The 26451-nt window shown below is 58.4% G+C and overlaps 1 protein-coding gene across 4 annotated transcripts; it reads right to left on the bottom strand.

Moving 5' to 3' along the window:
* Nucleotides 1-3381: 3381 nt before the first annotated feature.
* Nucleotides 3382-24974, bottom strand: RRP1B (ribosomal RNA processing 1B). Of its 4 annotated transcripts, none has more exons than XM_029938846.1 (16): nt 24758-24974; nt 17451-17533; nt 15804-15861; nt 14551-14636; nt 13937-13998; nt 13535-13664; nt 12719-12783; nt 12152-12333; nt 10308-10369; nt 9604-9701; nt 8701-8771; nt 8038-8169; nt 7257-7891; nt 5301-5453; nt 4336-4399; nt 3382-3638 (listed from the first exon to the last, which is right to left on the bottom strand). In XM_029938846.1, the coding sequence occupies exons 1-16, from the start codon at nt 24885-24887 to the stop codon at nt 3445-3447; spliced, it is 2205 nt and encodes a 734-aa protein (XP_029794706.1). In that variant the 5' UTR covers nt 24888-24974; the 3' UTR covers nt 3382-3444. The 4 variants fall into 4 exon arrangements, with proteins under 4 accessions (XP_029794706.1, XP_029794707.1, XP_029794708.1 ...); XM_029938847.1 differs by having other exon boundaries at nt 8038-8166; XM_029938848.1 differs by having other exon boundaries at nt 8752-8771.
* Nucleotides 24975-26451: the final 1477 nt, after the last annotated feature.

Below are 26451 nucleotides of genomic sequence, written 5' to 3'. Positions count from 1 at the left end.
AGGGGAGGGGCAGAGAGGGTGACACAGAATCCAAAGCAGCTCCAGGCTCCGCGAGCTGTCAGCAGAGCCCGACACGGGGCCCTAATCCACAAACCACGAGAGTATGACCTGAGCCAAAGTCAGATTCTCAACCGACTGAGCCCCCAGATACCCCATCAGGACCTGCCTCCTAAGGATGGTGGCTCCTGTCACGGCAGTGGTTTTCTGCTACGGCCCCTGTGAGCTCAGGTGGAGAAGTGGGGACAGAGCGGAGCCCGTGCCGGCAGCACGGGGCGCCAGGAGACCGGACGCGGAGACCATGTGTGAGCCCGGGACAGACCACTCCGAAAACCGAGGTTTTAAGCACCACTTCGGGTCTGTGGTGGAGGGAGGCCCCGGTGCAGGAGGGCTGTGCAGGGGCAGATGGGCAGGCCGGGGGGTCCTGGGAGCTCCTCCGGGAGGAGGAAGCAGGGACGGGCCAGACTTCTGCGAGGCACCGGATGGAGCCCCAGTTCCCACCCAAGCAACATCTCCCAGCAGTGAGAGCCCACCGCCTGCCCGCCGCTGTCGGAGAGGCGGATGCAGGGACGCGGGCGTGGGGGTGACCTGGGGCGAGGTCAAGACTGGATGGCGGGCAGAGCCCTCCTGGTGTTCTAGCTGTGTTCTGGGCTGAGTGACCCTCTGTGGACCTGTCAGGGACCGAGACCACACGCAGCTGGGAAGTCTGCCAGGACAGGTACAGAGCACAGTGCTGTGCCCTGCCCGGCCGCCCGCCCACGGGGCCTGTCACTGGTCCCCAGGGGGAGAACAGATGGCCGCCTGGCCAGCTACACCCAACACCCTCGCAGTGGACACTTCTCTGGGACGGAGTGGGGCCGTCTCCACTCGGGACACCGGGGGGCCGGCAGCAGTGTCTCTGCTTCCCCCACACAGGAGACCCCCAGTCACCACTCGCTGGCTCCGGCGGTGGGCGCGCAGGAGAGCAGGCCCTCGGGGAGGCGTGTGGTCAGGCGCTCAGGGCGGATGTCAGCACCCCACACCCCCCGTGGCACACTCCGTCTCCAAGACGTGTATTCTGTGTGCAGACAGCCAGTATCAAGTACAGATCTGAGTGCAAATACAGGTTGTGTTTATTGGACTTGGCTTTGACGTGACCGACACACGCTGCAGAGGTGAGTACAAACGGACCGTAAACAGACGGATCCTGCCAGGAGTCAGGCAAATTCAGAGAGGACGCACAGATCAAAGACAAGGTCCGTCTCCTGTGCTCGCCAACACTAACATCCACTTCCGGACGTCCCTGACCCCTTTGTGCTTTCGGGCAAACAGGAGTTAGAAAGGATTGCACATTTATAAAACGTGATACCAAATTGTACAAAACCGACCAGACGAATGGGGGAAGGGGAAGGATGATCGTTTCACAAAATACGGTAAGATCACCAGCGTTAATGTAAATCACTTCCGTTTCTGGCCTTCCAGCCCCCTTCGCAATTTCACCTAGGAAAATAGCATGCATCAAATAGAAAACTGGCATTCTAAATACATTTTCTTGTGTGATACATTCTTGTTGGGCATGTAATGAGATTTAAAAATTTTTTTCTTCCTTCCTTTGTTGCCAAAATGTAGGCATTAAAAATAAGCCTCACCAAACCTCCTGAACTCACCCACAGGATGGAGTGAGTCAGGACAGGCTGCGCCGAGGGTGCATGGAGTCCGGGACCCGCGGCCACCCTGGACTGGGGTCCCACGCACGGCAGGACCGGCAGGTGCCCCTCTGGGCTGCTCTGCTGGGGCCTCCTTGCTGCGGACTGGGCGCGCCCGTTGCTGACACGCCTTCACGCGGCTGGATCGTGTGGCCCGTCCTTAAAGCTTAAGTGAAAACCGCTAGAAAAATAATCTGGTCAAGGATAGCGAGACATTTTTTTAAAACAAAAAGTCAACAACATTTGAATATTCAAATCTAACCTTGTCACATGATCAGATTTGGTTTTGAATGTGATTTTAAGTATTTTACCGAGTGCAGCACGTGACCCCATGAAAACAAAGCCACTTCCTGTTAGGACGACTACTCCACAGCTCGGTGTTAGTTACTCTCCTCGTGGCCTAATTGTGACCAAACCTGACACAGAGCAGGCAGAGGGCAAGGGTCACACTGCCTTCCCAGGGGTCGCCTGACCCTGCAGACGCAGCCTTGCAGGCGTGATTAAGAACCCAAACCAAATCAACACAGTCCCACGACCCGGCAGGTGCCCCTGGCCCCAGAGCAGTGTGGCCCCACAGAGGCCATGCTGGGGTCCGTCCGGGAGGCCGAGGTCCCTGAGAAGAGAGCAGTCCAGGGAAACACTGGGCACCCATGTGCCAGGCCTACAGACCCCCAAATCAGATACCGCCTCTTCAAGTGTGTGATCTGTTATTTCGTAAACTCAAAAAGAAGTCTGGGTGCCCCAGTGACCTTCCTTGGGTGAACACTTGATGTCTGAATTGGTGTCCCGTCTGTCGCTCAGGCTCAAGGGACAGACGTAGCTTCCCTACGCTCTGCTCCTGCTTCTCCAACTGAAGTCTGCGTGCCTCCCGCTGCCGTGCGTGATTAACTGAAACCGGAACTGTATAAAAGTCGCAAGCGCAAGCTTCCGTCCTTCAGATAAAAGGCAGCTCCGAGCACACGGATATGCACAAGGAACCCTGGGAGGCTGCGCATCTCTGTCCTCTCGCAGGGACTCGGGTGTTCGACACTGCTGCCACACCTCTAAGAAAGGAGTTTTAATCTCAGTCGGGAAAGCTGCTTCGGGGACGCCAGTCACCGTGGGTGCTGGTGCAAAGGCTGGCAAGTGGAGGAGGGGACCGAGCACGCGGCCTGCAGGAAGGCGGTGCTCAGGGCGCTCCCCGGTGAGGACACTTCGGGCTGGCCTGAGAGGTAGGAACACAGGGAAGGAGACAAGGCCCGGGCGGAAAGCGGCGCCTGGAGGACGGAGGCTCTGCTCTCCCAGCCCCCACTGCAGGTTCCCCCCCACACCCCCCCCCACCCCCCGCGGGCACCCAGAGAGAAACTATCACCGAACTGCTGACTGGGGACAAGCCCGACACAGCCTGCCAGACACCCGCCAGGCAGAGAGCCCCCGGAAGCCGGCCCCACTCGGCAGACGCGGAGCTGGGCACCCAGCTTCCAAGCGGTCAGCTGACCAGGACATCCCCTCAGCCCCCTCACCCCCCCAGCCCAGCATCAGGGCGGAGTGGGTCACGGGGCTCAGTGCCTGCACTGGCAGGGGGAGAACTCACGCACCGACGGCATTTGTAGCCAAGCGACCCCCAAGACGCCGCCGAAGGGACGGAGTCCTGGCAGCTCCCGCTCACAGCCCCGTTCGCACGATCCACGGCGGTTTATAAGACAGAAAACGGCCCACCTTCTTTGAGTCATAAGTTATAGAACATCCGTACAAAACCCGTCTCGAAGGCCTCAGCGGCGCCCTAGAAAAAGTCCGTAGCCGTGGGCCTTCTCTTCGGCGAGGCCGTCAGCGGCTTCCTGGCTCCCAGGGGGCTGCCGGCGGGCGAGCTGGCGGGGGTCTTGAGCACGCCGTGGAGAGGCCTCTGCTCAGGGTTGAAGGCCACCCTGGAGGGGCCCGTGGGGCTGACCAGGATACTCTTGTCCGTCTTCTTGAACTCTGCAGCGGGTGAAAGCACAACCATGCCTTACCAGGGCCTGTCTCTGCGTCCCACCCACCTGCCCTGGCAGTGTCCCACGTGGGTGCCACCACCACCGGGCACTGCCAGTGGCCCCTCGGAGCTGGGCCGCCCCTCCCTGGCCCCGGCGCAAGACCCTGCAAACAGCGGGCTGGGAGCCCCTATGGAGGCTGCTTCATGGGAGCTAGTGAAGACCGAGTGGCCTTGACCCTGACCCTGGGGATGGGGCACGGTGGGCCAGGCTCTGACCCTGACCCTGGCAGCGGGGTGCAGCAGAACACTGATGGACCCGAGGCTCAAGCGGCTGCAGAAAGAGCCTTTCTGCCCAGGAGACGGCCACTCCTGCGTGCCAGCTCCCGGGACGAGGCTCCCCGCATGGTCCCCCGCCCCACACGCGTGTGCTCATGGTTCCCATGAAGAGTCAGGTCTTAAACTCATGACACTTTCAAAACATTTGGTTTCTGTCGAACCAAACCAAAGTGGTGAGCAGTACTGACACTAAAAGCCATCGGATGACCCTCTTCTCCCGCCTCCTCTCGGGCAGGTGACTCCAGAGGCAGCAATGGCCGGAGGGCCGTCAGGCGTCCCCCAGGCGCCGAGGGTCTGATGTGTCGGGGCGGGCGGGCTCAGGGACACGGCCTCCTTCCAGAGGCCCCGGGAGACGCGCCCCACACTCACCCGCGGTCATGTTTCTGTTCAGCCCGAAGGTGACCTTCTTGGAGCTCGAGGGCGCCTTGTCTCGCTGCAAAGGGAGGGCAAAGGGGAGTTTGACACGGTGAGACCTCCCTCTCCGGCCACACGGTGGCCGCGTGCCGCGCTGGGGAGCCCAGGGGAGCACGGTGGTGTCTGAAACTCTCCGTGACAGGAAGCAGCTGCCACGTCAAGGCTGCGAGGATGCCCGCTCAGGGTGTTTCAGCGCCCGGGACCTCGCGCCGGGACGGGCTGTCACAGGGGCGGCCGCGCTTCCCAGCGTCTCACGGACTCATCTGGATGTCCCGGCGACGTGTCAGGATTAAGCAAGTGGTTTCTTGCTTGACATGTCCCCGGGCGTGGAGCCGCTCCGCACGATGAAGCAGCCGGTCTCTGTGCGGATCCCGTGACCCCGCCCCACCCCGTAAACGCCAGAGGAGCCTGTCCCCTGTGCGCCCCGGACACCCTACCAGTGACCACTACCCCGGGCAGTCGTCCCTCTGCCGGTTCAAGGCCACTCACGGCGTCTCTGCCCTGCCCCCCCCCCCCCCCCCCCCCCCCCCCCCCCCCCCCCCCCCCCCCCCCCCCCCCCCCCGCGCCCCCCCCCCCCCCCCCCCCCCCCCCCCGCTCCTTCCCCAGCCCTGACCGCCCCCAGGTCGCAGGCAGGGACCCTCGTCCCCTCCTCCTCCCGTCCTCCAGGCCTGTTCTGTGGATTCTAAGATGAGGTGTCACCATTGCACCTGCAGGTCCCTCCCAGGTCACCAGCAGAAAAGCCCCCGGGGCCATCCTGGCCCTCTGCCAGCAGACCCGGGCTCCTTGAACAGGACCCCAGGGGCCGTGGGCAGAAGCAGAGGCTGTGGGCAGAAGCAGAGGCCCAGTGCCCAGAACCCCCTGCACGGCCTTCGGACGGGAACGGGCTGTGCGGGGCAGCGCGCCGGGTTGAGCTCCCATACCTGCCCGGCAGGGCGCACACAGGTGACGGTGGCACCGCCCTTGGCTTTTCTGAAGAACAGGGGCTTCGGCAGGAAGGGGGTGTTGAACCTCACAAAGTCACTCTCCGTCCTCAGCTGCTGCTTCTTCGAGGCGCTCAAAGTCCCCCCACCGCCCTGGGAGGGAGGGGCGAGAGGAGAGGTCACACCGAGGCACAAGGAGGTGAAGTGGTTCGGGGGTGGGGGTGCACACACAGCCAGGCGGGGCCCAGAGGACGTAGCACCTGCAGCACAGACACCCCCCCCCCCCCCCGCCCCGGCTTCCGGCAGCAGGTGCACAAGCAGCTCTTCCACTTGGCAGGGCGCACGTTCACGCACGCATGGCGGCCTCCCTCCCACGCGCCGGGCCAACGGGAAGGGGGCTCCTAGCCTCTCAACCCCAAGAAACCCTCTTTATGGATCTTCAAACTTAGGCTCCCTGTTCTGCGGACTTCTGCCTTTCAAAGGCCACCTGATAATAATGCACTTTCTCATATATGTATTTTTAAAGTTTGTTCGTTTTGAGAGAGAGTGAGCGAGCACACAGAGGAAGGGCAGAGCAAGAGACAGAGGGAATCCCAAGCAGGAGCCACCCTATCAGTGCAGAGCCCAACATGGGGCTTGAACTCGTGAACCAGGAGATGATGACCTGAGCTGAAACCAAGAGCTGGACACGTAAGTGACTGAACCACCCAGGTGCCCCCGTTTTCTCCTTTCTGATCGGGGATGTCGTTGTCCATTGGAAGCTTGGTAAGGAAGGGCAAGGGTGACATCTTGTTAGGGCCTGTGGGCCGTTCACAGGCAGGTACGGAAGTGCACTGCGTGTCTGACCACTGAGCAGGGCCCACAGCAAGGGCCCCGCTCTACCTCTGGGGTCCCGGGGGTCTGGGAAGCCCGCCAGGTCTGGGGTGTTCCTAGCTGGGGAGTGGGCTGCCGTCCCTCAGAACCCACAGTACTGCAAGCGAGGGGCAGACCCAGGGGACCTCTCTCGAGAAACTTCGGCCCCACTGGCAGACACACGGGGCCCCTTTTGGGAGGAGAACCTCCCATGACCCGTGGCTTACTTGGCAATAGTTCTAATCCTAAGAGAGGTTGCCAAGGGCCTGAGAAATGAGACTCCGAGACCTCTCTGCAAACTCAGCGAAGGAAGGGCAGCAAATGAGGTGTGTGAAGGGCCAAGGGACGGCAATGCAAGTGACAGAGCTGGTCAGGGAGAGGTCAACGGTGAGAAGAGGCTTCCTGGCGCCCGGCGGAGAGTTCTGAGGGCTTCCCGAGCTAAGACATGTTGTGACCACAAGCTATCGTAACCGCGGAGATGCCATCGGCCTTGGATCAGTGCGTAACCCAACCCACACAAGCTTGAGGTGACAGTGCCCCCAAGGAGGAGCGCGGGGCGTGCTCCCTGGCCTGTTCTGGAAGGGCCTGTGGCTCACAAGGCTCTGCCACTGCCGCCGAGGTGAGAGGCTACCCTGGAGCGGCCCACACATGACCGCATGGCTGTGTCCCCGTGGAACCGTGCCGTCGCTGGTACCGACGCTGCCCAGAGCCCGACTGCTCGCGCTCGCTGACCGAGTGCAAGCCGAGACCGCCGCGTCGTTAAAGAGCAAACGAGAAGAAAACTCTGGGCTGTCTCTGTTGCCAACAGGGCCTGAGGCCTGGCCAGGACCTGATGATGAGAAAGGGGACCTGCATCTGACAGCGCTGCCGTCTTTCCTGCTTGCCCTGCAGGGCAGCAGCGCCCACCTGGCCTGGCGTCCACCCTCCTGCAGCCTGGGAGGCGATGGCGAGGGCCACCAAGAGTTGTCTGTATTTCCTCAAAGACAGGACTGCCCCTCAGTCCCAAGGTTGGACCTGTCCCCCAGGTGCCCCCCCCCAATCGTGGGCCGCAGACGGGGGCTGCGTGGGGGCCAGGGCCAGCACCGCCGGGGCCCGCTGCCTTACCAGGGCCTGGACGAGCCTGGCTTCGGACTTCAGCACGCCGCTGCGCTCCACCAAGTGACACATCTCTTTCATTTTCTTCCTCTTTTTCAAGATGGCGGCTTTCTGGTGGGATGGGCTGTAAAGGTCAAGGCTGCTGGGCTCTCTGTTCTTTTTCTTCAGTCTCTTGGCCGCAGGCAGGCCGGATGGCCGGCCCTCCTGCTGGGGTGGGGGCCAGGCCAGCGTGGGGGGGCCGCTGCCGTTGACCGGGAGGGCCCCGAGCGTCCTCTTCCTCTTGTGGACGGGGGCTCCGCTGGCGAGGGCCGCACCGTCCAGAGGCTGTGGCGACGTGGACTCCGTGCTCTCGCCCTGGCCCCTTAGGCTCCTCTTCCTCGGTCGTTTCCGCTTCCTGTGCGCAGGGGCGGGCCCCGAAACGCCCTGCTCCTGGGGGCGAGGGGCTGCAGGTGCCCCCTGCTCGGCCGCAGGCATCTCCAGGGCTCTTCCCTCCGTCTCCCCGTCCCCATTCTGTTCTAGGCGCGGGGCCTGGGCCCCCGACCCTACATGTGCCGGCTGCAGATGGGCCTTCTTCCTCTTTTTCCTTTTTCTCTTCGGAACGCTGCCTTTGCTCTCCTCTTCCTCAGCAAGGGACGACTTGTTTCCTGGAGACACATGCCGATACCCAGGTGCCCGACGTGGGGAGACAGCTACCCCACGCCTCCCCCTCCCCAGGAGTCCTGGCCCCCCGGCTCTGTCTGGGCTGCCGTGTCCTCCCCCCATCCCACGTCCACGGAAGCTCGGGGCTCACCTCTCTCTTTCTCTGGTTTGGTTTTCTCTAAAAGTTTATTTGCTTTTTTCCTGTGCTTTCCTGTGTTGAGAGTTTGGTCATCTTCATCAACAGAAGTGTCCTCAGCAAAACTGAGCTGGGTTATGCTGCCTGCTGGACACCAAAGGCGCTGTGGTTACAGCTTGCAGAGACGGTCCCCACCATCCCCACCTCACACGGAGAGGGGGCAGATCCCCCACCAGAGTCTCACAAGCCCATCGGGGCTCCCCACCATCTTCCAGCCCAAACCTGCCGCCGACCGCCCAGGCACATGTAGGGGCAGGGAGCTGCCGGCTCGCTCACGGTCCCCGTGGACCACAGCTTTGCCTCAGGGGCACAGCTGACCACAGCAACGAAGGAAAGGGGCCCTGAGAGGTGAACTTCCCTTCCTCCTAAGGAATCAAACTGGAACCTTCCTTGACCATGGGAAATCCTTCCCCTAAGACAACGATGCCCCCCCGCCCCTCCGTCTGGCCCCGATGGGGTCCCAGGATGGGAAAGTGGGGTGGCCAGCAGAGGCTGGACACGGCAGCTCCCGAAGGGCTCTGCTCAGCTGACACCTTTCACAGGGAAAGGCTGCTATTTCTCGTGTTCCTGGCCAGCGCCTCTCAGGCCTCTGTTTCAGCACGTGCCATGGGGCCTCACCGGGGCCTTGCCCCCGCCACGTGGTCGGCTGTGGCCCCTGGGCCTCCTCACCTTCGGAGAGATCCTGAAACCTGAAAAAGAATCAGAGAAGTTCCGAGAACCTGTCCCCCTGTGCCCCGCAGACACGTTTAGAATGTGCTGCTTGGATGTGTTGGCTCACTCCCTTCTCATAGAAGGGGTGGCCACGGAACCCAGTGTGAGGCCAAGGCCCACGATTCACACTGACATCAGGACATGGTGCCCCAGAGATCCTGTCTTGGTCCGTTCACACAAAGCCCAAGAGACGGAAACGTCCTTCCTCAGGGGGAGGCTGCTCCTTCTCCTCTGGGTTCGCCTGGAGGAGAGCATGCCCCGCCCAGCTCTGGGGTCAGAACACAGGGAAGGGCAGGGGGCCATGTGGCTGGTGGGGGCCAAGGACTCCAGGGGCCGAGCGTCAGGGAGGAGGCAGACAGCAGGTCTGAGACTAGCCCCGCCACCTGGGAGCCGTGACCTCAGGCAAACCAGTCACCTGCCCTATGTCCCGCCGGCCCATCTGTGAGGTGGGGAGCGACAGAGGCCGTCCTACGGCGCCTCAGAGCGAGCCTCGGCTGCCCCCTTGTTGCCAACCACAATATGCCACGGTGCCCCGTGCCCAACTGTGGGAACGCCGCAGTGGCGCCCACGAACACACGCGGCCTAGCTGCAGGGAGGCTGAGGGAGGGGTTCGTGACACCCCTGCTGCCTCGCCAACACCGGAGCAGCCCCTCGTGCTGTGACTTCTGGCTCCATCAACGTCCATGACGCCCTTAGGACGCGGTCTGGGAGAGGGGCTCTGGGGCCGTAGGGCATCGTGTGCGGGGGCACCCTCTACCCAAGACGTACATGCGGGGGCCGGGGGCGTCGAGGGAGCACCCCGTCACTCACTTCTTGATGAGTTTGCAGAGACGCTTCCTGTTGAAGGGGGGGGTGTTCCTCCTGCGGGTGATTTCCAGGAGTCGGTCAGCAACCGCCTTGTAGTCGAACTGTGAGAACAACGGGCCGTGAGCCCGCAGCCGGCCCGCCGACCGGGGGCGCCACGCCCACAGGTAAGGAGAGCGCGGCGCGGGGCTCCAGAAGCGCCCAGCGGGAAGACGGCCCGCACGGGCAAGTGCCAAGACTCCGCGACCGAAAGGTTACAAGGTATCTTTGAGAAATTTGTTTCTTCTTGGGGAAACTATTCTTTATCTGCTCTATTTATTTATGTTTTTAAACAAACACCAAGACCCCAAGGGTAAAACGCGCCACTTAACGTCTGCCCGGCGTGGGCCGCTCTGCAACTTCAGTCCAGGCGTCCCAACTCCCGCCGGGGAGCCCGGGCGCCCGACCTTGTGGGAGAACGCGGAGCCGGCTCTGCTGTGCGGGTGGGACAGACCCCGACCGCTCAAGCCAAGGTCAAAATCCTGCCGCTTTTAAATTTCTGTCTCCAAGCAGCTCCCGAGTGGAAGGTGCCGTCAGCGAGGGAGGGATTAAAGACGGCCTCACACCCAGGCCTGGGGTGGGGCGGGATGATGAGCTCTGGCCCTGACTGCACTCCCTGCCACCCCCCTCCCCGGCCAGGCCACCACGCAGCAAACCCGCATCGCACTGACCTGGAGCAGGGGCCCTGCGTCCTCCGGGCGCCCGTCCGGTCCAGAGTGCTCCGTGCCCGGCGCTGTTAAGACATACCCAGACAGACCTGCAGACTCGGGGCAGCGGCCACTTCCCAGGAGCTGCCGGCTCACTTGGCGTCTCCTTGCAGAGAAGCCCCGCAAAGACATGTATGACCCCCCCCCCCCCCCCGAGAGTCCCGTTACAGAAAACCCGGGAGAAACCACACATTCCGCCTTTTCGTTACACCACCAACTGTCGGCCGTCCTCTGTGCCCCTGGCCCGAGGCCTAGGGGTCAATCTTGAGGCTGTGGCAAAAATCCAGATAATCGGGGCGCCTGGGCGGCTCAGTCCGTTGGGCGTCCGGTTTCAGCTCAGGTCACGATCTCATGGTTTGTGGTTCGAGCCCCGCGTTGGGCTCTGTGCTGACAGCTCAGAGCCTGGAGTCTGCTTCGGATTCTGTGTCTCCCTCTCTCTCTCTGACCCTCCCCTGCTCACACTGACTTTCTCTCTCAAAAAAATAAAACATTAAAAAAAATTAAAAAAAGAAATCTAGACAGTTAACAGGCTAATTTCTCACAGAGCCGCAGCAGGAGACATAAGTTAATACCAACATAACTCATAGCATTTAAAGAATAAAGCTCACAGTTTTTCAAATCCTGTGAGTTCACTAGAGGGAGAAGAGAGCAGGGCAGACGAGGCTGGGAGAGCGTCTCTAGTTCAGACAGACGTGGTGTGCAGGGGTGAGCCCGACAGCTCCCGGCCACATGACACCTGTGCAAAGCCATCTGGCTAGTTCTGTGACCTGCATGGAATTTAAGATCAGAGCTTTTCTTCTTTCATTTTAAGATAATGATTTTTCTGGTGAAAAAATAATACATGGTCACTGTAGAAAACCTACAACAGATAAAAGTACAGAGAAAACAAGTCACCTGTAACTGCCATGCGCGACCAACTATTGCCGTTTTGGTAACTTTCCGGACTTATTTTCATTTTTCGTTAGTTTTTTAAAGCTTATTTATTTATTTTGAGACAGAGCAAGGGAGCTGGAGCAGGGTCGGGCAGAGAGGGAGAGAGAGAATCCCAAGCAGGTCCTGCGCTGAGTGTGGAGTCTGACACGGGGCTCAAACCCACGAACCGTGAGATCATGACCTGAGCTGAAATCAAGAGTCGAAAGCCTAACCAACTGAGCCGCCAAGTGCCCCTCTTTCCAGATTTTTAAAGGCACGATGTTAAAAACAAACGTGGCTCCTTGCACAGAGCTTGGTGTCGTGTTATTAAAAAAAAATGTGTAAATTACGTTTCCTCTGGCCATTACGTTTTGAAATCTTTGCTTTTTCACGGCTATATACCATTCCAACGCTGCGTCTGAGATGCCGTGAGCCACCGCCAGGCTGGATGGGCTGCAACTCGAAATGCACGCTCCCCACGCAGCCGCCACAGACGCAGGAGCCGTTCGCGGGGCACCAGGGCCCCACACGGCGGCACCCGCAGCGAGAGGAGGAGCCCCGGAGGGGCTGGGGTCAGGCAAGTCAACATCGGGATGTTTTCCGAAATCAAAAAACCCAAAACAACAAAAACAAGCAAAAGCCCAAGGAAGAGCACCACAGCGCAGAACCCTCGAGGGAGCCGGTGTCCCAGAAGGCACGTGCGCCACGGAGAGCTCCTGGGCAGGGGCCGGCGTCCCGTGCAGCTCGGCCTCCTTTCTCGGGGCAGGGAGGAACACGGCCGAGCCCCCTGCGGTGACCTCCAGGTGCAGTCAGCGAGGCCCCAACAAAGGTACCAAAAAGCGCTCATCTGATGAGACTTTGTGTAAAAAAAAGACTAGTTGTAGAAATTCCCTTACCGGTCTTCTTTTTACCGACGGCTTGTCTCCAGGCCTCCCCGTGCTCAGGCATCTCTTCCTCAGGGAGCTGGCTCTCCCCTGCACAGGGGGTCTCTTCCTCGAGGGTCTCTCCAGGTTCGAGAGGAGACTGGCCTACGATGGCTTCCAGAACACCCCTAGCTATGGTCTGCACCAGCGTCTGGCTGGGGGTGAAAGCGGAGCAAGGAGAAGCTGGTTACGACGGAGGGCCTGGCCCTGGCCCGCGAAGGGGTGGGCGGGGGGAAGCCTCCTGGCACCCGGCACCACCCCTCCCGGCCACCAGACCGCCTGCCACACTGCAGTGCCACCCCCTCCCGCCACACCCCGGGGCCACCAGGAAGCCCCGTGGGCAAAGCAGGCAGCGCTACGGCCCAGGAGCCAAACTGCAGAGCCGGCGGAGCCCAGGTGGGATTCCAAGCTGCCAAGTCTGGCCGGGGAAGTTCAGAGCTCGGCTGCCCCACGCTCTTTGGGGACTCGTGTGGCGCCCCCCGAGTTTACCACCGTCGCCCACGACGGATATCAAAGCAGAGAAAACACAGACCCACTTACTCCTTAGTCTTGGCAGCGATTTTGCAGAGTGGATCAATGAACTTGAGATTCTGATCTGCCAAAAGCTGGAATTTAGAAGGAAAATAGGAAAAACGTGAGGGGAAAAAAGAGCCCTTGCCCCTTTCTGACAGGTCCTAGAGGCAGGGGCCATTGGCACTTTTCACGGAGGTGCCGGAGGACACGTCCCACGGCGCCCAGGCTCCACCCTGCGTGAGGCAGCCAGAGGCTCGGGGCCAGGGTGCGGGCCGTCTAGAGGTCCCGGCTGGCGTCCAGCCACTGGGGCACCAGGGAGCGGCGGCCAGAGAAGCCCCCCAGCAGCCCGCGCCGTTCTGCGCCCTTTCCCTACAGCCGTGCTCCACACGGACAGGATCGGAAACCGTAAGACCAACGCACGCGGCAGAACGGTGACAGAAAAGCATGAAACCACAAAAATAAAACAGGTCGGAGAGTTCCAAACTCAAGAGAATCACCGGCACGTCAGAAACATGCCTCCCTCCTGGCACCATCCACTCACGCGTAAACAGAGTTGGAAACGGCACGCCACGGACGCGTTTTTCCCTCCTGCTTTTTAAAAAATCAACACCTCGAGCACGTCCTCGCGCTGTCATTGGACTGCGAGGGCTGCTTTCGACTGTTCTACAAGGAGCCTCCCCAGAGCATCCTCAGCGCACACGTCGTGCGTGTGTCCTGCCGCTGCTCAGGACAGAGTGCCGCTCGGGGAGGGGGGTCAGGACCGGCGGCGCGTGGGCGCCGAGAGCAGCGCGGCCCCCAGCCCCCCAGCGCCGGGGCCAGGGGAGCCGTCTGACTGCGCCTTACCTCTCTGCCTCCCACTTTGGACAGCTCCTCCAGGTAAATACCGATGAAGTGAAACCTCACTCCATCAGGAGACCGGCTCTCGGGGCGCAGGACCTCTCTCATCAGCACGTCAAGGAAGAGCTGGGTTCGGCTGGCGAGAAGGAAACGCGGCTCTGTGGGCGGCAGGGGCCGGCAGCCCCCGGGGGCTCGTCCTCGCGCCGCGCCGCCACAGGCCCGCAGTCCCCGAAACCGGCGTGAAGTGCTGCGTGACGAGCCCCCGCGGCGGGGGGCTCTGCTCCTCACAGTAGCTAAGACAGTGGAAGGGGAGGCCAGGCGATCCGCGCGCTCACGGAGAGGCTTGAAAACCACAGCTCCCCGACAAGTGTTCCAGCTGCCAAATGCCTACCCGAGCCCTGTACCAACCTTTCTTCCCAGCCACTTCGCTTCAGAACTTCAAAGGACTGCCTCAGGACCAGACGGATCAGCTAAAGGCAGACGGCACGTTTGTCACGACAGGAAAAGAAACGCCAGCCCGCAGGACGAACACCCCAGTGGACTCGGCACAGCGCGTCTCCGAAGTGAGGATATGGTCATGACAACTGCATATACCTTCTCTTTTTTTCAAATGTTTGTTTTGAGGGGGTTGGGGGGGGGGAGAGAGACAATCCAAGCAGGCTCCACACTGTCAGCACAGAGCCCAACTCGAGGCTCGATCTCACACACCGTGAGATCAGGAGCTGAGTGGGAATCAAGAGTTGGACGCTGACCTGACTGAGTCCCCCAGGCGCCCTGCACGCACCTCCTCATCAGACGGTTAACCAAGGACCCCCAACCGCATCCCCAACAGCGGAGAGCGCGAACAGGGCCGCCTTCCCGCACACGCTCCAGCGCCGTCCCTCGATCACATAACCTCTCACCCCACCTAGGCTGGGAGCTCGCCTGCTCCACGGATCAACCTTCTCACTGTCCTGCGCTGCGCCACACCCTTCCCGGCACGGCCTCTGCAGCACACGGGGGGACAGGCGCTCAGGTCTTACCATGTGGTACTTGCCCAGGCGCGGCCGGTCTATCCCCTTCCACTCTCGATTCATCGTTTGCCAGAAGGTCTGAAGGAACAGCTGTTCTGCAAGTGAGCAAAAGGCTTGAACACGCGGTTTTCAGGCTCACGTGTTACCATAAAGCAGGAAAGTAAGAGAGAAACCAACTAGGATTATTTATCATTCACTTCTCTAAGAATTTTTCGGCAGCTAGGAAATCTGGTCAATAATTAAATATGCTCCATCATTTCTTCTACATTTAAATAGAACCTATTAAAACAGGAACGCTGGTAATGTCTTCATGTTCAACTACAAGGCTCTGTGGAGCCTTCTTCTTTATCCACTGCAAGGCCGTGTCTCTGTTACAATAAAAAACTCTCTGAGCCACGTCTTCTGGCCGTCCTGCCCGCCTACACCTAACAACTAATCCAAGGCCGTGATTTCTGATGAGCCCTTGGGTGATGTGCGTGTCTCCTGTCCCATGTCAGCTGTTTGAGCGCTCATAAAACATTCTACTTTTCTCTTCTGAGCCATGAAACTACCACTTTTCCATCCAAAAACAACCGTTTGTTGATTTTTTTTTGTTTTACTTCTTTTCGCACAACCCTTTCTTGAAAGTGGAAACCTAGACAATACTCCACCGGAGACGTGTGCTGGGACCCGGCGGGGACCCGGCGAGAGACTGGGGCCTCTGAGGCCGGAGGGCGGCTCTGCTCTGAGCAGCACCAGGCAGGCCCCAGCAGTTCTACTGTCTTCTTCCGCCTCGGTCAGCCAAGCCGGAGCGTCTCCGGAATAATTCACCTCTCCCTGCGTTCTTTTCGGGAGAGCGGGGTTACTTTATGGCTCATCACCACTGATGCCCGTAACGGGCTCCGGCCTTCAGGTGGACGGCCCGGTGCTCCGGCGCACGGGCACGGCCCCTGCAAGTGTGCACGCCACTCAGAATCTGGAGGCTCTGGAGATTTTCACTTCTTGAACAATTTTTTGAAATCTTTGAGACATCACACATGATTCAGCTGCACAAGATGCCTCCCTCTCTCAGGGCTGACATCTGAGCTCATCACAGCTTTTCCACAGGGAAGGCTTGTCGCCTGCCCCCTGCCCACTGAAGCCCCATGTTCCCATGCAGCGAGCCCCCCGGAAAGCTGGAGCTCTGAAGGAAGGAGAAGGAACAATACTGCCTAGTTTCCCAGGCAAGTAACCAAAGCCGATGAACAAGGAAGTTTCGAAAGCCATGAAAACATCTGACTTACGGGCCTCTGAGTTGTTAACAACGTGGACGAGTTGGGAAATAGTGTTCGCTAGCTCCTCCTGCAAAGGCGGGGTCGGGGAGAGACAGCGGGATTACTAGGCGGCAGCAGCGGGACCGGGACAGCACCGGGACGGGGACAGCACCGCAGCCGCTCGCCCCCCCGCACGGCCGGGGTCTGGGCCTCCTGTCACGTCAGTGCTGGAGTGTTAGCGGGCGCGGTGCGTCCTGCCTGGGCGTAGGAGAGTATCTCTAGTTTCAGTGCCAATGACCTACAAGGTAAACCAGCTGTGGTGTCCCGGCTTCAAAAACACAGATCTCAGGGGCGCCTGGGGGGCTCAGTCGGTTAAGCCTCTGACTTTGGCTCAGGTCTTGATCTCACGTTCATGGGTTCAGCCCCGTGTTGGGCTCTCTGCTGACAGCTCAGAGGCTGGAGCCTGCTTCAGATTCTATGTCTCCCTGTCTCTCTGCCCCTCCCCCCTCACGCTTTGTCTCTGTCTCAAAAATAAATAAAACATTAAAAAACATATACACCTTAAAGTGAGAGTCTACTCTAAGCCCCCAATCCTGGAGCACAGGGACCGTCCCTCCTCAGGGGTGCGTGCGGAGGCAGGAAGTCCTGTGCTCGGCTCGCTCGGAGGCAGGTGGGAAGCGGGGGTGAAGGCTCCCCTCCAGGTTCCGTCCAGGGGAAGGGGCTCACGTGCAGAGCATGCCCTGCTCCCACGCAGCAGGCTCGTCTGGGGGGCGCCTTGGTGGTCTGGCTCGAGGAGGAGACCCGCCCCGGGCTCACAAGCTCCGCGGGTACAGAGCAGGCCCCCCCCCGCCCCACACCTGCGTCTCCCTCGCCCACTGCAGCTGCACTCCCGACTGGGAAGCGCCGCTCCCGCCCGCGTTTTCTTCCTCCACTAGAGCTGGCGGCTGTTGCGCTGAACGTTACTTACAAATGTTTTGCCCTGCTGTCCTACCCAAAATATGCTCGGTGGAGTAAAAGCGACAAACCAAAGCCACTACTGCACGGCCCGGGGAAGTGGCAGAGCTGCACGTTACAATCCAGACAAAATCTGTGCTCCTCTCTGTATCGAAGGGGCTCAGGGAGCGTTCCTCAAGGCTCGCCCGCCACTAGCCGCCACACACCAGAACAAGGGTCTGTGGACAGCGAAAAGCCGTTTTTGCCCGGCGCCTGGGCCCAGGAGCACGTGCACCTCTGTGCCGTCTCCACTGACTTTAAGGGACGGGTGTCAGGTGTGGGGCCACCGCCTGCTTTACAGAGACCCTGGCCCCAGCAAGGTGGCTGCCCAGTCCCGGCACCCACGTTAAGTCAGGGCACAAAGGAGCCCGGAGCTCACAGGCTCCCGCCTCAGGCCGTGCCCATACGGACTACGAATGATAGAAGAGGAAACAGAAACTGTAAGAAGTAACGTAAGGCCTACCCTGGAACCAGCCTCTGAAACTCTGACAGAGAAATACCAAATCTCTAATTATGCACACTCTTCACTACTTGAAAAGGTGACTTGGACGCCGTGTCCCCTTCTAGATGGACAAGAGGGGGGCAACTGACCCTGGGCGGTGACCGCAAGCTGTTTCTGTGCGCGGGCCCCTTCCCCCCACCTGGGCCGCGACACCGGTCAGAGGGCCGGGGGCGGGGCGTTACCTGGAGGAGCGGGTCGTCCTGCACCCACATGCAGCAGAAGAGCCCTTTCCATACTTTCAGGAGTTCTTCTTGACTGAAACCTCCTAGGGGACAGAACAGCACAGACCTCTTACTTCAGAGTCCTCCCATTTCCTGTCCCAGCACCTCGCGCTGCCTCGTAGGCGGCGACAGCACCACATTTTCATTCTTTCACCCGCAAACGTCTTTTTAGCTTTGAGGCACACGCTTCCTTGTGGCATGAAACAGACACACGCAGGCCCTGTAGTTCTACCATCTCAAGCTGCACACCGACGCTTCGGTCGGTCTTACAGAGTAAGCCTGCAGATCCCACGAGAGAGGACGATCCGTGTCCCGCAGAAACGGGCAGAGCTCTGGGCTGTGTCTGCAAGGAGAGCTTTTTAAGGCTGGGCTGAGCTCTTCCTCTCCTGGCTGTGGTTTTCATTTGCTGGGCAATGGTAGCCTGTTTTAAGTGACATCAACCTGGGTAGCCTGCGGAGTCATTTTCAAGCCCTGTACTGCCTCCAACCAAGCCACAAGTCACCCGCCGCCTTCCAGGTCCAGGGCAGACCCCCGGTGCGTGGAGAACGAACACAGCCCTCGAGTCTTGGTGCGTGCCACAGCGGCCTGCGGTAAGACTTCACCAGCAGGTACTAGGAAGGGTCTTTCGGTCACAAGTACGTGTACATTTGGAATCAGTATAATTTCAATATACCAAAAGATAATTAAAAAGTGGTCCACAGAGCCCTTCTGATTTACTGAAGTTTACTTAGTATATTCAGAGTGAGCTTTGTACCTTTAAAGGTATTTACAAAGACAGATATTGGTTTCCGAGTTATTGAAGACCTTTCCCATATCAACAATTTTATTATGGTATGTTTTTATTCTTTATGATAGTTTCTCACTTAAAACCAATATATACCAGAAACTACAGTAAAGTTTACTAAAATACATTCCCTTTAGGGGGTTGGGCAGACCACGTGACAACTCTGCACCCACCCCACCCCGATTTACGCACAGCCACACCCCCGGTGCCTGCTCATTGCCAGCACAACTATGGTATGAGTGACCGATCCCCTAGGTCCCCAGACTGGAGACACCCGCACTCAGGGGCTTACGTTCTGTCACGTGAAGACTGAGGAGTCTGGGTTGGGGCAATGATTGCCAGGAGCTGGGAAAGCATCAGAATGAAACACACAGTGGAACTTCGGAACGGACACACGGGGCCGGTGACCCCGAAGCCCACAGACACAACTCTCCATTCGACGCAGGATGTGACGCAAAAGGCAGAGCCCACCCCGGCGCTCAATATTCTCACAGAAATCAACACAACGCGACACCAGGTCAAATCTGACTCTTTACTACCATCTTGCAGGAAAACACAGCAGAGAGGAATATGCCAAGTGAGACCATGGGACGCGGCCAGCAAAACCCCAAATGTGAGAGGCCCCATGAGGCAAATGGCGCAGTCTCTGCGGCAAGTGAACTGCAAGAGGAAAAACACGGACAGGTACGGCGCGCAGATCAACCGAATGCAAACTGTGTTTTGCCTGGACTCTGATGAATCCTCGAAAAGTGTAGAAGATGACGGGAAAACCCAACAGGTTAGAGATTTCATTTAAAGAAGTTTTTTAAAAAAAGACGTGATAATGGTACTGTGGTTACGCTGAAGACTCCTCATCTATCAGACACGTGACGGGGTGCGTGGAGAAGAGCGGGGGTGTCGGGGACGGCTCCCTAAGGCTTCAGTGGCGGGAGGAAGGGGGCAGGTCACACACACCAGCCGGGCGTTAACAGACGCTGCAGCAGAGTGAGGACGCGTCTTGTGTTGGAAAAAGTCATTAATAAAAACGAAGGAAACAAGTAGCCTGTGAGGTCAGCAAAGTATTGCCGTGGGCTGTTTCTGTTCTTTGTGTAGAAAACTCTTTGCAAGGGGACGAGAAAACTGCGACCGTAGCAAACTTAAGAGCAAACGAGACCAAACCTCGCCCGGTGCTGGGATCCCCGTTTCTGCTGTACCGTGAGCCCCTCTAGCGCTGCCCCCTCCAGGCAGGGCTCGGCGGGGGAGCCAGGGGTGTGGGTGGGGCTCGCTGGACACAGGGGAGTGGGCAAGCGGGGCTTATTCCAAGTAAGCGTGACGCGCCTTGGCCACGGAGGCTGGTTCAAGGCCGCACGGGTGACCTCATTGCAGAGGCTTCTGCTCTGGCTCCAGGAGAGGAGCTCGCTCCCACTGACTGGATGGGGCCACAGTCCACACCTGCCACTCAGCCACTGTGCCACACGCTGGGGGCCTGCCCGCGGAGGTGGCCCACCTGGGGGAGCTGAGCTCGGCTTTTCCCCTCAAAACTAGCTTGGCTTGGACGTTCCATCAGGTTGTAGCTGAAAAAGTCTCATTCGATAAAAACACATTTCTGTTGCAAAAAATTCATATTCGTAGATTACTCCATAAGTTATGTAATCAAAGGTGCCTTGTTCGCTGCCTCCCGAACCCCGGCGGGACCGCTGTGATCTGCCTGATGTCCATCTTTCGATCCAGATCCTTCCCGTGCTTTGACGGAATACTTGGATGCAGCGTGGAAACGCACAGACGCATAGCTGTGTGTGCACATAACCCGAAGAGCACCACACATTCTACGTACTCCAAATTCTGGCCCTTTTCACTTAAAAATATCACAGTGAATGTTGATCTCCAGAGAGTTCTTCTGGATGCAGTGTGTGTCAGACCGACCCTGAGCGGAAATGCGACCGGCCGCGTGTCTGCGCCCCACCCGCACCTGTCAGAGTCGGAGGGTGGCGTGCCGGAGGTTTGTGTAACGGAGACCGCGGGCTCCGACCAAGCAACAGGGTGCCTGCAGAGCCTGGACGGCGGGAGGGAAAGGGGTTGGACGTGAACGTGCTTCCTTCTGTGTGAGGGGGCAAGTGTGGTGGGCACAGACCCATGGCGGGGCCCCAGATGGCTACGTCCTGGTCGTGCTGCGGTGGAGAGCTGCCCACGAGCCCCGCACCTGGTCCCTCACCTGCAGATGTGCGGGCTCCCGTCAGGGACAACACGAAAAGCACGATGAAAAGCACTTTGTGAGAGGGAAGCGCTGCACCGCGGGCAGGTGCCGGGCCGGGTCGGGTCCTCCGCCCACAGGCCACGGGAGCGCTTTTCCCTCTCGAAACAAGTATTTTCAATACGCGTATACAAATCACTCCTTTTCACACAGGAGTTTAGGCGGTAAAAACAAGGCACTAGTTTTGTTGTTTTTTTTTTTTAACTGTTTTTAAACCTTTTTTAATTGTTGGGAGAGAGAGAGAGAGCAAGCATGGGTGCAAGCACACATACACGTGAGCAGGATGAGACAGAGAGAGAGAGAGAGAGAGAAGAGAGAGAGAGAGAGAGAGAGAGAGAGAGAGAGAGAGAGAGAGAGAGAGAGAGAGGGAAAATCTGAAGCAGGTCCTGTGCTGTCAGTGAGGAGCCTGATGTGGTGCTCGATCCCATGAACCATGAGATCATGAGCTGAGCCAAAACCAAGATTCAGACGATTAACTGACCGAGCCACCCAGGTGCCCCCAAACCTTATTAAGAAATCTCTACCTCTGACGTGGGGCTCGAACTCACAGCCGGATGTCCCTGGATGACGAACAGCTGACACACAGCGTCACACCAGGGTCGGGTGCTCCCCACAGTGCGGCTACTATGTGCCCCTCGTGCAACGCGTTACACGCTCGCTGCCTAAGCTCTCGGCGCTGCACTTTTCTTCCCCTGACTTCATTCCATAACTGGAAGCTGTAAGTATCCATTTTTGAAGCATTTAAAGCAAAACAGAGAAACGTTCATTTAATTTCTGTGAAAACTCTGAGGGTGAAACATGCATCAAAGCAGTTTCCTTCCATAATTGCTTTTTGATCTTTTTGGGGTTGTTTCTTTCTTTAAAAAAATTTTTAATGTTTAGTTATTTTTGAGAGAAAACGAGAGGCAGAGAGACATAGAGTGTGAGTGGAGGAGGGGCAGAGAGAGAGGGAGACACAGAACGGGAAGCAGGCTCCAGGCTCTGAGTGGTCAGCCCCGAGCCTGACTCCAATCCACAAACCAGGACCTGAGCTGAAGTCAGACGCTTCACCAACTGAGCTCCCCCCACCCACCCGGGGCACGCTGGGGGCTGTATTTCTTTAACTTAATGCCACCTAAGTTTCTGGCAACAATACTGTAGGTTTAGTTATTTCACAACAAATGAGGCGAATGTGGAAGTGAGACGCGGGCTGAGTAGACTCCAACAGGCTGTGAGATGAGAAGGCCTGACGGCTACTGTCAGCACGAGGTGAGCTCAGGAGCTGTGCTGGGGGGCGGGGGGGGGGGGGGGGGGGGGGGGGGGGGGGGGGGGGGGGGGGGGGCGGAGAGGTCCCCAGGGCCAGTCAGAACATCCACAGTTCTCACTTCTCCTCACTTCTTGGTCCAGGGACACCCAAACCTGTCAGTATGAAGAAACGCTTCCCCATTACCATACCTGAGACCCCATCAACTGTCAGTTGCACCGTTAATTTATGTGTCACCAAATGAAAGCAAGAGGGCAAATGTGACAGTCACAAGGTTAACTTTAAGATCGATCCCAGTTTCTGTAGATGTTGAATGTGTTTAAAGTTGCAGAATCAACAGAACTGGGGGGGGAGGGGGAGGATTTGTCTCTTTTGTTCGCTGCCCCTGCCCCCACCCCAAGAATAGTGACAACTCGCAGTAGGTGCTTTGTGTTTGCTGAAGACACAAAGGAAGGAGCTCTCCGGAGCAAAACCGCGGACGAGGATCACCGTGTGAGCGCCAGAGTGTCGCTCAGCTGCTTTCAGCACAACAAAGATTTTCAATTTGTTTTTAAAATTATAAGTCTAGTAGGGCGCCTTGCTGGTTCAGTCAGTAGAGCATCTGACTCGCAATCCTGGGGTTGATGAGTTTGAGCCACATGCTGGGCGTCAATATTACTTAAAAACAAGAAACAAAAAAGAAAAACTCCACAAAGCTACTTCTGTTGCTGATGGGCAGTTCTTTGTATCAGTAAACTTTCAGATTCTACTATGCCCATGACAAAAGGCAGCAGACTCTGAGCCTGCCAAGGAGAAGCAAGTGTTGGGACAAGGGACTTCCTACCTTGCACCTCTGTTGACGGCAGCACAGCGGAGGCAGAGGCCCTTCTATTCTGCCCCGTCACCACTGTCTGCGACATTCACCTTGCAGCTCCTCATCTGGATGCCCGGCGTGCTCCGTGCAATGTGGACACGGCGGTGAACGAGAGCATGGACCAAGTCACTCTTAGTGTGCTGGGCGCTGACCCGACAGGCCCCTGGGGCGCCGGTGTAACCCCACTGGCCTCACAACCCTGTGTCCCCTGAGCATTTCAGATTGTGAGCCTGTTCATCAAAGAGGTTTGAGCAACAGGCTCCGTCTGGCCATCTTGGCCCGTATTACTACATCTTGCCTTTCTTCCGTCCTTGTGTTCATACAGGTGAGCCCGCGCATGCCTGGATGTGCTCCTACTTCCAGCTAAGCAGACATACTGGAAGCTTCCACTGTCGGGGGGAAGAATGATACACTAAAAGATAAGGAAGCAGCAACTCAGCTAAGTGCCGCCAAGAAGACCCGCCGGCTATTCTGGAATCCTGGAGTGGTGGGGTGAGATGGGAGGGAAGGCACTTTGGAGGAGGCGATGCTGAACTGCATGCCAGGAGTGAAACGACAGAAGCAAAGGCAGAGAGGTGAGAAACGATGCAGACCCAGCATGAAGCGGTCACATAGGGGCCCAGGTAGGAAGAGAACGGGAGGCCAGACCCTTACCTGCAGACCTGGAGATCCAGGGAAGGAGGTGATGTGATCAGAACGGTTTAGGAAGATGACTCTGGGCTAGTTTGCAGGGGATGGGTTCAAGAGAGGCGCAAACAGAGTTAAGGAGACTGCTAAGGAAGTAAGCAAGTTCAGAGGTCTGGGGGAGATGAGGGGGGTCTTCAGTGAGGGCAGAGGCCGTCAGAAGATGAAAGATGGTAGAACCAAGAGACAAGGGGGCGGGGTGGGGGAATCAGGAAGAGGAGTCCAGGACGTTACGTGTCCAGCTAGAGAGAGTAGATAATGGGGATAGCATCTAAGATACAAGAACACAGGTGGCAGAGGAGAAGCAGAAGAGAACAGGTTTTAGGGGGAGGAAAATGAGTCGCTTTGGGGTCTCGGGGGAGGAAAATGAGTCGCTTTGGGGTCTCTGAGTCTGAGGTGCCCAGGTCTGCTCCAGAGACAGACTTAGGGACCTTCAGTGTCCTAGGATGCCTGGAACCATCAGAGTAAATGAAATCCCTCACGGATCCCTAACAGAACGGAAGTCAGGAATTTGGTCCTCATTCCTTTCTAGGAGACTTCCCATCCAACTGTTATTTTCTTTTCTCTGGGTAGTCTTTCTGTGATTTCTCCTTCAAATAAAGCAAACTAAGAAAGTCACTATGTGAGTAGATAATATCTTTTCTGTCAAGGAGACTTCAAACGTATTAGTACCAGCAGTAAATCAAACTTTATCCTAGCACAACCTGAAAACGTCCACCACCTGTCGCCGCGCATACTCTCAAGGGTTTACAGAATGGACCTTGGCTCAGGTAAGTGAAATCCTTCAACGGCACCCCCACTGCAGTTAAGCCGCAAACTAGAAAGTCCGCTGTGACCTGGCCATTGCTGACTTTTCCAACTTTAAGTCGTACCACCCTCACCTCTCACTTAACTGGCCTTCCAGCCATTCCTAGGGCAGCTTCGCTCTTTTCTCCCGCCTCTGTTCGGATCCGCTGAACGTCACCCCAGAGGCCTCCCTGGACCAGCCCGTGTAGCGGAGCTCCCGCTTCCCTTGATTTTCCGTCCCTTCCCTGCACTCGTAAAACTCTATTTCAGTTATCCAACCCCTGCCGCGATTCACTAGTGCAACTTTGAGAGTAGGGATTCTCCTGTAACTCCACACCTAAGGTGCCGGGTCAAATAAACACGTGCATCAATGGAGAGCACAGTAGAAGGAACCGGGCTAAGTTTGGTGACTCAAGGGACAGGCTCAGGGTCGGACAGACTCGTCCATCCTCGGCTTCGCCACTGGCCGTGACTTTCGGCAGACCACCTCGCCCCTGCGGGCTGCAGCCCCTCCACGGTCACACCAGGCGGGCTCCTGCTGGAAGCCGGTCCCCCCGCGAGGAAGCACACAGGCCCGCGGCGGGAGTGCGAGTTCGCTCCCGCCGGGCCCCCCGGCTCTCCCCGGCTCTCCCCGGCTCCCCCCCCCCGCCCGGCCGCCATGTGGCGCGGCTGACCGCCGGGCGCCCACCTGTCTTCCTCTGCGTCTTCACGCTGATGTACTGGCGCAGCTTCTTCACCGCGCGGTCCCGGATGTCCTTCTCGTGGGACGCCAGCCGCTGGGCGAACTGAAGCTCGGCCGGCTGCATGGCGGGGGCCATCGCGCCCGCTGGACCATACCCGGCCGCAGCCTCCCGCCGCCGCCGCTGCTGCCGCCGAGCAGCCCGGGGCCGCGTCTGCGCAGAAAGCGGCTCATTTCGACGGCCGCTGGCGGGGGCGGCGCGCGGGCTGATGGCGTCACAAAGGCGCCGGCCACAACTCGCGGCGCGTTCTGGGTGCGAGCGCGGCGGCCCCGGGCAGTGGGCGGACCAGCCCAGCTCCGGTTGGTCGCGCGGCCTCGCTCCCTCGCGCCTCCGCTGTCTCTTGTCACCACATCTCCAGGCGTTTGGCGGCGAGGTTAGCTAGCGTTGGGTCTCTTCCTGGCCAATTTAAGTAGGCTAGAATCTTTAGGCTCACTCTACAAAATCTCCCTCCCGTCGATTACTCACCTGTGAGATTGGACTACACCAGTTTTTAACTGTATTGGACTCCTCGAGCCGCCTCTGCCAGGTGGAAACTGAGAAGGATGGCAGTCTTTGGGGTTTTTGGCGGGATGTTGGGGGCAACCCCGTTAAGGGCCGCCCTGACGCGGTCTGAGCGTCTGCTGCCGGCGGAGGCAGCGCCCTACAGCGTCTCCCAGTCTGTCCGGGTCCTGGGACAGGTCCCAGGGCAAGGACAAGACGCAGTGCAGGGGATGGTAGGGGTCAGGGTCGGGTCCCAGCGCAGGGGCAAAGGATGACAGGGACCGGGCAGGTCCCTGTGCAGGGGATGGTAGGGACACGATCAGGGTTAGGTCTCAGTACAGAGGATGACAGAGGCAGGTTCTAGTGCTGAGGATGGCAGGAGCAGGGTCAGGTCCCTGGTGAGGGAATGGCAGGAGCAGCTGCAGGGGATAATGTCTGGTACGGGTCCCGCTGCGCGGGCAGGAATTTGGAGCGAGTGCTTGTGAGTCCATCCTTAGGCCTGGAGAACATTCAGGGAATTCTGGCAGTGTTGGCTTTCTGCCAGCTTAGAAATGATGTCTTAGGGGCGCCTGGGTGGCTCAGTCGGTTAAGTGTCCGACTTTGGCTCAGGTCATGATCTCACGGTTCCTTGGTTCGAGCCCCGCATCAGGTTCTGTGCTGACAGCTAGCTCAGAGCCTGGAGCCTGTCTTCGGATCCTGTGACTCCTTCTCTCTCTGACCCTCCCCTGCTCACACTCTCTTCCTCAAAAATAAACACATTTAAAAAATCAAAGAAAGAAGCAAGCGATGTCTTAGTTATTGCAGTAACCCAATACATTTGAACCTATTCACCATATTTGTGAGTTCAGTGGTCGTATTGGGCCAAGTCAACGGGCTTGGTGGCATCTTCCAATTCATGGTGTTCATCTGTTACTCAGCCAGCTGGGTAGACTGACCTTCTCTATCTAGGGCCGACTTCCCGAGGAGTCTTGTCAGAGAGAGATCTTCGAACCTTGCTATTGGAGCTTAGAGTCCAACGTGGGAGCGTGGCCGCCCGCTGCGTGGTGGCTGTTCCCTTGAACGCATCGCCCCTTAGTCTAGTGTCCCTTGCCAAACAGGAAAGGCCCAATTCGACTTATTTAACATGCCACTTATACTTGGGTTTCACTGTCCTTCCATTTTG

Source organism: Suricata suricatta, chromosome 5 (assembly GCF_006229205.1).
Source record: "Suricata suricatta isolate VVHF042 chromosome 5, meerkat_22Aug2017_6uvM2_HiC, whole genome shotgun sequence".
NCBI classification, from domain to species: domain Eukaryota; kingdom Metazoa; phylum Chordata; class Mammalia; order Carnivora; family Herpestidae; genus Suricata; species Suricata suricatta.
The sequence above is the reverse complement of the archived record's forward strand: the minus strand, read 5'-3'. Positions and strand labels throughout refer to the sequence as shown.

Bases quoted from the DNA above. Each gene is read 5' to 3' on its own strand.
- RRP1B (XM_029938846.1), bottom strand. From the start codon at position 24,887: ATGGCCCCCGCCATGCAGCCGGCCGAGCTTCAGTTCGCCCAGCGGCTG. The intron at 7,892-8,037 runs GTGAGCCCCGAG...ATGTGTCTCCAG, and splicing joins CAAACCAGAGAAAGAGAGAG to GAAACAAGTCGTCCCTTGCT. The intron at 5,454-7,256 runs GTAAGGCAGCGG...CCTCCCTCCCAG, and splicing joins CCAGGCTCGTCCAGGCCCTG to GGCGGTGGGGGGACTTTGAG.